This window comes from Egretta garzetta, unplaced genomic scaffold (assembly GCF_000687185.1).
Source record: "Egretta garzetta isolate BGI_Z169 unplaced genomic scaffold, ASM68718v1 scaffold397, whole genome shotgun sequence".
NCBI lineage: Eukaryota > Metazoa > Chordata > Aves > Pelecaniformes > Ardeidae > Egretta > Egretta garzetta.
This window is the reverse complement of record NW_009260493.1, coordinates 6029803-6041653: the sequence shown is the minus strand read 5'-3', so window position 1 is coordinate 6041653 and position 11851 is coordinate 6029803. Positions and strand designations below refer to the sequence as shown.

Genomic DNA, 11851 nt, shown 5'->3' with positions numbered 1-11851 from the left:
CGCTGTATCTGTAAGAGACCCACAGACATCTGAGCCGATAGGGCGCACAGCCACTGAGAATGTACTTTATCGTTACCACTCCTGTTCGACAGGCAAGTTTACAAAACCAATTCCATGCACAGGGAAGTATGAGAGTATACAAGAGGGTACCACCACAGGAGATAACTGCTGGGAAATAATAGTGCTGTCAGCATACAGCTTCTTGCCTGTTTGTTTATGACAAGAATAATGCATGTGGAGCAAAATTAGCATGAGCAGAAAGAAATAGATTTGGAATAGCTGAAGTGAGAGATGACGAAGAGAAAGCCCTTGAAGATTAATATCTATCCACAGCTCGAAAAAAAATTAGAAACAGTAAAAATGTAGCAGTTGGAGGAGAAACAGCAGAAACTGAGGTAAAAGTGGAGGAGTCCCCTTTGAATCATTACTTTGACATTTGACGGGACAGGGTGGTACAGATTCTTAGGCTAAAGTAACTGCAGTATGGAGAGGCCCAAGTATGAAGCAAGTGTCCTTAACCCAGCAGAGAAGCACCAGCGCCCAGAACTCACCCACCACTGTCCAGGGCAACAACCTCCCAGAAAAAAAACAACCAGCAATTCCCCTTTTGAAGTAACATGGGCTTGTGAAAAGGCCCTCATTATGGCCAGTCCCTGTCCTCTTTAGAAACCAAGTGGGGAGCCTTATGCAAACAACAACAAGCAAAGGTGTTCCTGCCCTAGAGGCAGGATACGTGCCCACATGGGGCTAAACCACACCAGCCAGTGCTAAACCATACCAGCCAGTGCTTTGTTTTCCAGAGAGCTGTCATCACAGCTCACTTTCCACGTCTGCATAACATGGGTCTCTACTTTCCCACATCCAGACAGACATAGGGCCAGATCCTGAGCTCCCTCTAATGCAGGAATAAAAAGAGCAGTGGGATCTAAGTCAGAACATGTTCTCAAAAAATATCTCTTTCATCAGAGCTGTCTGTTCCAACACTGCTGAAGTGACTCTGGAGACACCCTGCTTTCAATGTAGGCTCCATTCTTTCTGTGCAAAAACTAAGAGGAAAAAGGTGCTGAGACAGAGAACCTTTTCCTAAAGAGTTAAAATCCTGTACCTTAATTCATGTACTCTACTAGTTGAGTACATGGGGAAAAACTAGTAATTTGAGACAGAGAATGCAGTAAAATGATCTCAGACACCTCTACTATGTACATCAATCTATTCTCTGAAAGCAAAGCATTGTTTTACAGCTATTTCATTAGATCAGTCTGAACTGGTTTCTTTCCCCCCTATTCCAATAGCAAAAGTGAAATACAGCAGCCACCCGTCAGCCAGATCTCAGCCCAAAACCCCCAGCTGCCACCTCTGCCACCTGAAGACAGTCATGCTGGTACAGAAAGGGTAAGGAAAAGGGTTTTCCTTCCCCTCACCCTTCTTGGAGCTACTCAAGACAGCAAAAACTTTTCAGACTAGTTCCTCTTCAGCCAGTTATGCATGTTTCATACCCCTTCACTAAGAGAGTGCTGCGGGGTGAGGAGGGAGGGAGGGAGGGAGGACACCCGATGAGCGTCTGCAGATTAAAACTACGTCAGTGGTCCGATAAAATCTTTTCATACAAAATAGTCTCTGGCGTACCTAATGCAGGTACCGGATATTGTCTCCAAAACAGGATTTATTTAGGGATAACTAATATAAAGGGATAGTTAACCATTACGCACAGCCAGCCCAGGAAAAGTGATTCATGCTAAATGACCTAGGAATGCTATTTATCGGTATTTGCCCCAATAAGAAAAAAAGCACAACAGCAAGAAGGAACGCTCAGTTACCCAAGTACATTCCCTTTCAGATGCATTATATATGCTGGCACTGTGTAGGAAGCCATGTCTGGCATCTGCCCGATAAAATTTAGGTTGCAAACTCAAATACACCTGCAGGTTTGACACCTTGAGGTTTGGTGCAACACAAACATGACTGGAGGAGATACGAGGCGGAAAGACCCCAGTGCTCTCACTGCTATTTCCATATCCTCTGTGCTTACTTTACGAGCATAACAAGCTTTTGGATACAGGTCAGCCCCAGCTCCGCTCACAGTAATTTATTTTCTCATCTCCAGTGATATGAAAATGACAACACACATAGCTGTAGGAGATGCCTTATCAGGAAGATTAGTATCAAGCCCAGCTTTCTTTCACGTCTTCAGAAACAGGGCAGTAGTAGACACCACCATTACAAAATTAGGAGGGTTTCATGCTCATATGTGGTGGAGCTCAGCACTGATGACCCTGTACCTTCTTTTCCTTCTCCTGCTGGATGACGTACTCCAGCGGCAGTTACCACCGGGTGGATACTGATAAGACTGATTCATAGATGCTGGCCATGGCACTGGATGGGTCTTGTCTGGGCTGAACTAGACAACAGCCATGAAGCAGCCAGCCTGCCACGTGAGCACTGGTGGGAGTCACAGGAAGCGCAGCAAAAAGCTCTGGACTCGTGTATATATACACAACGTAAGAGAAATCTCAGAAAATTAACCTGAAGTCTTTTAATAAGTGACTGATACAAGAGGTTGGGCTGGGAGGCTGCACCCTTACCAAGCGTAGGGTGCAGCCCTGGCATGCTCCTTTCCCACACAAACTGTTGCTACCCCCACTGATGGGGAGAGCTTTCAGCGGAGGGGCTGCTGCAGGGCTCCAGCTGAAATGGATGTTTCTGCATGCGGGATCCCCCTCATCCCCATACCTATCAAGTCAGGCTTGCCCAGCTCCTTCTCCTCCCAGGGACTCCTGAGAGCTGAGTGAGCCCCTGCAGGCACCCAGCTCTCCTGTCTCCATCTGCAAGATCCTCCGCCTACGGCTCCCAGCTGCGAGGGGAGAGGTGCAGGTTTACACTCTCACTGTTTGATGCCTTAAGAGTGGAGAGACCTGCTCACACTCAGAGAAAGACAGATCAGCCCCAGATTCTAGCTGGTTTGTGCTCAGAGGTACCTTGTAATCGTGAGACATTTAGCCAGAATTTAAGTTTTCCATAAAGATAGAAAATTCTCAGGTTCCTTCATTTGGCAGAGAGAGTATTTCTTACTCAAAACAGCCATAAATACGATGTCTGTTTATGAAAACAAACAATAATGCCACAGCAATTTGGGGCTGCGTAAGTAGGAGAGCAGAAGAATAGAAAAGCAAAAGAGCAGTTGGAGGTATTAGCATTCCCCAGGTCGGCTTTGCCTCAAAGAGATGAGTTCTTTGCATCTAACCAGCAGAAAAGCATTTATCAATCTGGTGGCTTTGAAAGAGCATTAAAAAAAAAGGGGGGGGGGGGGGGGTGAAGGCCTGTAATTATTAGGAAGTATACAGAGTTTTATTATATACCTTGATTAATGATGACTATGGAAAGGAACTAGGCTGCAAATGTTATCATGCAAATAACTAGGGATTATTTAATGATGAGCATCAGTAATATGATGAAATCTAAAAAAAAAAAAAGTAACAGAGCCTTGGTGTTAACTGTATTTCCTAATTTTATTTGGCTGTGCCTCAGCCTTAACAGGGAGGAGAGGGAAGCTCTAAAGCATAGGACATTTAAATATAGATTTCCCTTTAGAAATTAATAAAAGGACTGAGAAAATAGTCTAGCAGGAAGATGAACTGCTACAGGGTTTGAAATAACAAGCCTTTCTCATCTTTGTTCACTTCTTTACAAAAGCAGAAGCTAGTTTGTTAGCTTGTGAACAACTGGAATCTTAGGGTAGAAGTTTTTACCATGATGTGCATAGATGAGATGTTTTTACACTGTAGCTATAATATTTTTCTGTATATAAATCACAGTAGTGATTCCTGTTTGGCTTTGAGAGCTCGTAACATAGAATGCTGAAAAAATATGCTTTTGTTGACAAAACAAAGGACTAGTAGACTGTGAGCAAGAGAGCACTGTCAGTAATATATTCTTGCTCACATCATGTGCAAAATTCCATGGCAGCACGACTGGTGAAGAAAAACTATGTGCATACCCACCCCAAGCACAGGACGGCCCAGAATCAAAGATTTGCTGGGAGAGCTGGTTGGGAATTGATACTGGGAATCACAGCTCTCTTCTGGTTTTAGGAGTGCAGGAAAAGTGACTGCTATACTACCAAACTGTTAAATGAAAGCCCACTAGCACAAACTTGGCTTCAGCAGCTTGGCTCTGCTGGGAGCTCAGGAGAGGCACAATCCTATATATTTCCAATTTTTACACCTGTGGGTTGCTAGCAGTGGAAGTCTGTCTGCCTGGGGGCCAGCAAAGCCCACTGGCAGGGACGTCAGCCTCACTTGCTTGCTGGGATTTTTACTGGAGAGTTACAGTGAATGTTTCCTGAGTGTTGACAGGGACACCGACTGCTACACCTCTTCCATTACCATTTTCCAAGTGCCTGCACTTGGCTGACACTATGAATTAAGTTAGTTTGTCTTCAACACATCCTGGTATTGTAAATCAGACAGAAGCATGCCTGAAAAGAGGTGCACTGAAAAGACAAGTGTACCTGTAACATTTCCTCCTTTATTTACCTGGCCCCTCAGTGAAGTCGACACATGCACTCAGCTTCACCAATAATCGGTGGTATCAAAGTCCATGCCTCTAGGGACACAGGTGCAGTGGCACAACCGCAGCGAAACATGATTCACAAAGGCTGGGCTCCTACTTCCAGGTTCCACCTTTTTTTTTTTTTTTGGCACTTACTAAGAATCCAGATGAATGCTTCCCTTTTTTCTAGGTTGGCTCTTGTGCACTTAAGGAATACCAACTGGCTGTTAGGATTATAAGAAAGAGTTAACCTCCATGGGATCACCTTTACCACACACGTACAAAACCATCTTTTACAGTGATAATTCAAAGCAAAGTCGCTGGGAGCAGCTGATCTAAACCAGGAGGACACAGCCACCCGCGAATGTTGCTCCTAAACTTACAGCCTCATCACTATAAAGACAAACACCCTTTCCAAGTAACCACATTGCAAACAATCTTTGTCATATCTGATGGCTTACTGTTTAATGTTTTAACCACAGTCAACAGTTTAATCCTGCAATGGTCCAGACTAAGTCATCTTGAGTCATATTATAGTGCAGTACAGCAGCTCTGCACTGCAACATTTTGATAATGCACAGGCACTGCTAGCCAGGTACTTCCCAGACACAAGCCAGTATAGAGCTCTAAACAAAATCCTTCCCCGCCTCCCTACCAAATCATCCCACTCTTCTTTTTCCCTTTCCACGTCTTCCCTCTCATGTGGCATTTGCAAATGTGCATTAAGAAGCAATGCAGTTTAGGAGACGTTCCTATTTGCAAATCTTTGTCTGTTCCTGCCCCTTTTCCCCCCCATTTAAAATAAGTGACTCGGCTGCTTTTTCTCTTCCTCTTCTCAGTACACATGCTGCAGCTCAATTAAGAAATGGTCTAATGGAGCTTTCTATTATTGGGGATCCACTCTGAAGTTTGCCTTTCATCAGGAGAGGCATAGGATGGTTAGTGCATAGTAGTTATTGCATGCAAAACACAAGTTATGCATCTCAATTAATTAACTTCTATTTTCCAGCAGCAGTGCTGTAAATGCCTACTAGGCATTTTTTCCTTTGTAAATGCCCTCACCTATTTTAAGCCTAATTGCATTAGCATAGAAAAAAGGAAACAAAATAAATCAAGCCTGAACTCTTATGTTACATCCTGTCTCTAGGTGTAAATAGTATTTGAGTAGACAGTGGCATCGATGTGATGAAAATTAGAGAAGAGGCGAAGTCAAGTTGGTCTAAATAAGCCAAGGATTTAAATAATAAATTGTGGGTTAAATAAGCCGAGGCTTAAATAAGCAAAGTGAAGGACACCACTCCTCTTGTTAATTAGAAAAAACAGCAGAAAGTTGCTTTTGTCCCACAAGGCTCTGAGCTGACGCAAAGCACACACCCATCCCTACTCAGGGACGTGGGAAGCAGTGTCGCTACAGGAGAAAGCAGATTTCAGCAGCTCTGTTGTATTAGCACTTCCTCCCTCGGCAATGCGGATTTCAGCAACTCTGCACTACCTTTTCTTCTCTGCCTAATGGGGGAGACGGGTATTTTTGTCAGGCTAGCCAGACTTCTTCCACCTACAAGAAGACCTGCAGTCATCACCTGGCTGAGAAATGAGGCCACTGCTCTTGCAATATAGTCAAGATTTAGCTTACGCACAAGTGTTGCAATGGAAAGCTTCTGGAAGTCAGGCTCGGGCGGCAAGGGATCTGCGCGGGGCAGCACTCCCGGCTCTCCCGGCTGAAACACGCCCTTCCAGCCTCCCAGTCCCCAAAGTCCCCTTGTCCAGGATCTTAAGGCGGGTCTGCTTATTTTGTCCAGAAGTGTTTTGTTTGAGGGAAAAGCAGATGTAATCAGACCCACGTGTTCCAGCAAAAAAACAAAAAGTCCCCCCAAATCCCAGAAACTGGGAGTGTGCGGTAAGAATATTACGCTGGTGGTGCCAGATATAAAAGCAGCTCAGCAAGTTAAAACAGAGGCACAATTATCCCCTGATTTGGGCCCCAGTGCAATTGAGAGGTATATTCAGGAAACAGCATTTTTTTCATTTGCAAACCCACATCAGGCCACTCTAAGCTGCAGGTCGGGAGGCATCTGAATATCCGAGCTCCCTCGGACAGGCAGGGTTAAATTAAGGTGCTCTCTCCCTCCAGAGGGCTGGGGGTAGGCAGTTTTGCGATCACCCAAGTGTGGCTCTGCATAGGACACCCAGTTTCTTTCCAGGCTCACCATCTGGCCAGTGAGGCTGCCGGCGAGGAGAGGGGGAGCTGGCCGGTGCCGGGCAAGGCTGCCAGGACCGCAGCCTGCAGATCACTGAAAAGCAAACTGGAGAGCCGAGGGACTTGCGGCCAGTTGGTACTGACAGAAAAGACTTCTCTGAAACAGCCTGGACCTGTATTTCTTTGCTGGCTTAAGCCCTGGAACAGCGTTTGTACTGGTTCTGCAAGGGAAACCCCATCCCAAAAAGCAGCCGCTCCACAGCAGAGATGGGGAGACGGTCCACAGCCTTAGCACCCACCGCACCCCCTGCTTTCCAGCCGCTGCCCCTGGGTGCTGCTGGTGGCAGGGGCTGGGATCCCATGGAGGGGAGGGCAGGGGGCTCCCCGCTTACCAAAGTCCATGAGGGACCTGCAGCTCCAGTTGAGGTCCTCCTCGCCCCGCGTGCAGCTCTCCCACAGCGACGCTTGCTGCACGTAGGGCTCCGACTCCGACTCCAGCCAGCCCCTGCCCGCCAGGGCGATGATGCCCATGATGATGGCCAGGCCCAGCAGCAGGGGCAGGAGCCACCTGCTCCTCCAGCAGGCGAGGCCGCACACCACCATCCTGCCCAGCTGGTGGGGTGGGTGCCCCCAGCGAGCCCAAGCGTCGCGGGTGGACTATGGCGGGGACGCTCCGCCAGGACGGGAGACTGTGTGTGTCTCTGTCCGAGCGGGTTTTTAAGGCGCTGGGGGAGGAGGGAGTCCCACCCACATTCCTCTGACTAAGTCTGGCAGCAGCCGCAACCGGTGGGGCCGGCAGAGAGGAGAGAGGAGAGGAAAGGAGGGACCACGGGGCTGGGCCCCGCTCCTCGCTCTGCCCCGGCTCCCCGCCAGCCCCGCGAACCTCCCGTCCCTTCGCTCGTCCTCCCCGGACTCAGCCTTGCGCTCAACCCCTTGCTGGCTGCCACCCTCCCGCAGCCGGAGCCGCTTCTCCGACACGGCCCCGCCACCGCAAAACGTAACCACAGCAAAAACTTCAGGTTCTCGCTAGGTTTCACAAGCCCTGCCCTCCTCCTGGGTGTTGAAGCTCATCTCTCTCCTCTCTGTTCACAGGCCAGCATTACCCAACATTGATAATACCAATGATATTAGCCACTTCAGGTACCAAAAGCTTGTAATAAGTTGCTTTGCAGTTGAAACGGTCAACTTCTTGCTCCGTTTTTTGGACAATTTTAATGCAAATGAGAAGAAGAAAGAAAGAGAGAGGTGTTATTTGAGGGTGGGAATGTGTCATTATTAACAAGGAAGCCATGCTTGTCTGGCATCAAGCTCAGCATTAAACAAATGCATGTTTCCTAATGGCCACCTAACAAGTCCTTGATTGCAGTTGTGCTCTGGCTTTCAACCCGGCTGTGTCGGACACAGCCCAGGAGCGGCACTCAGGACCCATATGCCCTGATCTTTCTGCATCCCATGTCTGGAAATGCTCCCCCGTCCCAAGACAACCAAAGTGAAGGCTTCCCCATCACATGGCATGAATGAACACCCAAAATTTTGGTCGTGGGAGAAACACTTCTCCACAGTAAGATCTACACACATCCCATCACGTCATCCCAGCACCAATGCAAACTCTCATCATGTGAGCAGACACATGCCTCTCACAGGACTAGGTGCACCTGGGTTTTGGGCATGTAACTTGCACACATTAGCTCAAGTCTTGGAGCTGCTTCAAGGCCTCAGCAAAGAGGTTAGGAGGAGGACAAATCTTTGAGGTCTGAAGGGCTGAAAAAGGTTAGCAGATAGAGGGGATTACATGGGTTTCACAAAGGATGGGGGCATATGAGTTCTTACTGGTCTGCATCAAATGGGATTTTGTCACAGCCGTGTCAAACATGCTCAGACTGTACGCAGTGTCAATTCCTCAAGAGATACTCAGGGGAGGTGTCCTGTGAGGAGGGATGGTGAACCTCATTTGAGTACAAATTACTGGCAAATGCCAGGGAATGGATTGTGATGCTAAAACCAGAACAATAAGATCCTATCACCATAGGCAAGTTGGAAATATCTCATGCAGGTTACTTCAAACCACGTAGAGTTTCACCAGCCCTGTCAACATCCTCCTCAAACTTCCCACCAGAAAAATCTAGAAAGACGCTATATATATAGAACATATGTACCTGTATGTACTTGTTAATACAATCTGAGTGACAAAATAGGACTTGTGAGAAGTATTAATTCCGTCAATAATAATTAGAATATACCATTTCTGTTAAAAAGTATCTTTAAAAGATTATTTGCATATTTGCTGCATAGCATGGGGCTTTTCAAAGAGTGCAAATGAAAAGCTATAGCTATAAATTATTGTAACCTTTCCTAAAAACTGAAAAAAGGGTAGCTTGAAGTTGCTGGTTTTAAGAATTTCCATGTTTGAATACTGTTGAGGGACTGCTTGCCACTTAACAGTCTCAAGGGCTTTTACTGGCAAGTGCATATTGACTGGCAAAATAATTAATGGTTCTAAGATCTAATCTAGTTTTAAATCACCTATTTTGAAAAATTAATGGTCTGCATATTCCTGCATACTAAGTTGTATTGTGACGAGGTATCAATTTACTGTTTAATAATATATACCTATACACACACACACATATATACACTTTTACATACAAATACTTTTTGTTCATAACTCCTCTTCCACCCATCAATTCTTGCCAGTGCTTCCCTGCAATATTAATTCAAATCATATCTACCTTTGTATTATTCTTGAAGCCTTGATTACCATAATTTTGTCCTTTTCAAGTCCAACCAAATCTTTGGTACTGCACGACAACCAAAATAATCTTCCTCCTTCATTCCTGATGGTCATGCCCACTGTTCAGGTTTCATTCCAAATTAATTATAAAATAGAGGTGTAGGTAAATTTTGCCTGAACTACTTGCAAGCATAATTCTTCAACACACAATTTTTGCATAAAGGAGAATTAAGGGCAGAATTGGGCACCATGATGATCTCTTTGTCACTATAGCAGAACTTCATTCAGGCGGTGCCAAGAGGCGATTTTCCAGCAGTCTCACCACCTGCACTCGAGTCACCTCAGAAGCAGACATGGAAGGTATTTTCTGCAGCACAAAAAGGGAGAGCTGTTGGAAGAGAAAGGAAGTTAAATTTCACCCATTTTGCGAGAAAAAGAGTAGGAATGCACCACTCGGGAAAAGTGGTCGTTTCATCACAAAGTCAAAACTTAGAGAGTCCCCCCAGTTTGGGTGGGAGCATAGAGCTGGCTGCCATTTTCATGAGTTGCATTAATTGGTTTCCCAAGGCTGTGCCTGCACCTGGAGTGCCTCAGTGCCCGGTCACTGCAGCGGCGGGGGGAGCACGATGAGAAGCACCTGGCCCCACTGTGCCACATCACACCGAATCCCTCCAAGCCCACCTCTGGCATTAGCAGCTCTTGTCGGCTACCCTGCTGCTCCCAGTAACCCCATGAAGAGAGAAATGCCGTCTTCTCCTTTGTTTTTAAACATCTGGCTTTTAAGCAACTGGGAAACCTAGCTGAAGTTAAAAGATAAAGCAGCAAAGGTTTCATTCCCTGTGGCCGAGGGTCTACAACACAGTCAATGAACTTATCTGCCTTCCGTCCCAATGTTTCTTCGATTTAGTAGTGAGGAAATCTAGCAAACTAATAACCCAGTGCCTCCTGCAGCAAAATAGGCATCTCCAGCAGCATATGTAGTTTTTCTCACCTCCAGGCTGTGTAGCCTGCATCTTCACAGAGACCAGATGGTAGGAGTCAGCTCTGTGGGGCTGCAACCATACATGCATGAAAAACACGTAGTGCTATGATCATGAAGAAAAGATGCCCTAATAGGTAACAAAATAAACTGGACGGTTGCTTTACTGAAGAGCCAAAAATGCCTGAATCTGTCTGGGCACTCTGGACCAAGCTGCCCTGTCAAAAGTACATTATCTTGGGTTATGAATACAGCTATGCGTTCTGTAGTTATTATGAAAATCTAGACCCTTTTCCCAATTTTTTCTTTTACCATGGAATAAAGGAATCATAAGCTTCTTTCACCACCTCTATCCTTACCTATTAATTATTTATTATGTAAAAAATTAGATAATTTCATAATCTTTGGGGCTCTGCAGTGATATTTTTTCTCTGCCCTTCTAGGATATGCCCCTCTAGTAGACAATGCTTTACATGGAGTAAATCATTTACCACTGCTGGCAATCATTCACCCAGCTATCAGAGAAAACCAAGCAGCGCTGAGTGAAGGTCAGGGGTAAGCTCCAGCCCAGATGGGCACGGCTCTGAAATGCACCAGCGGAAATCCGCAGGCTGGTTCTCAAGAGTGTGTGTCAGGGGGAAGATGGTGGGCAGCGCCATGCCAAGGGCACCCCCCCACCCAGCAGCGGGCAGCCATGAGGCAGGGTGAGGGGTCCCCTCAGGGCTGGGGTTCCTTTCCTTTTTCCATTTAATCTGAATAATTTTTTTCTAGCCTGTTTACCTCTCAGCTAAATCCATTAGGAAAAAATGCAATGTCCACAGCCTGAATACCTGTTGTAAATCCAATTACTTTATAATTCATGGGTGTTGTCCTTCAGCAGCGTCTTATACTCACTTTCCTCCATGTCCAGGTGCCCTAATTCTACTTAATCTCTCTTCAGGCATCACAGCCATAATACCTAATTAGCATCACCCAAACAAGGTAGTCATTCAACCCATAAAACAGGATAGGGATGGGAGGTACTTGGTATAACCTGCAACAACCACTCCAGCAGTATTTCCAGATCAAAATTCAATTTCCTCACATATGCTGAAAAGCTGCCATTATCTGAATTTGAAAGAAAGCAATTTTTCTGACCGGCTCTTGTCAGTAGCTCTTGGCTGAACTTGGCTTACATTAGAGACTCATCCGGGGCCGGCACAGCTGAAATAAGCTGGCTCCGTGCAATTGCTGTGCTGTTGAGCCTGCTTCAAAAGCCTTGTGAAAATACTAGGACATCAGCATGGCCTGCAGAGGTCTGACTAACCCCTTCTCATTCCAGCAAGAGACACCTTATGTGACTCCATCGGCCTGAGATGACCTAAAATCTTAGAAATAAAAGGATGGTAAAGCACCT

The 11851-nt window shown here is 46.1% G+C and overlaps 2 protein-coding genes across 2 annotated transcripts in view; one reads left to right on the top strand and one right to left on the bottom strand.

The window, feature by feature from the left end:
* Window positions 1-7348, bottom strand: part of LOC104131192 (p53 apoptosis effector related to PMP-22) — an 8575-nt gene extending 1227 nt beyond the window's left edge. The window contains exon 1 of the mRNA XM_009644325.2: window positions 7138-7348. Within this exon, the coding sequence (XP_009642620.1) occupies window positions 7138-7348 (211 nt within the window). The remainder of the gene's footprint in view (window positions 1-7137) is intronic.
* Window positions 7349-7404: 56 nt separating this feature from the next.
* ARFGEF3 (ARFGEF family member 3) overlaps window positions 7405-11851 on the top strand; it is a 112120-nt gene continuing 107673 nt past the window's right edge. The window contains exons 1-4 of the mRNA XM_035899872.1: window positions 7405-7436; window positions 7838-7885; window positions 9700-9836; window positions 10899-11010. Coding sequence (XP_035755765.1) covers window positions 7405-7436; window positions 7838-7885; window positions 9700-9836; window positions 10899-11010 — 329 coding nt within the window. The remainder of the gene's footprint in view (window positions 7437-7837; window positions 7886-9699; window positions 9837-10898; window positions 11011-11851) is intronic.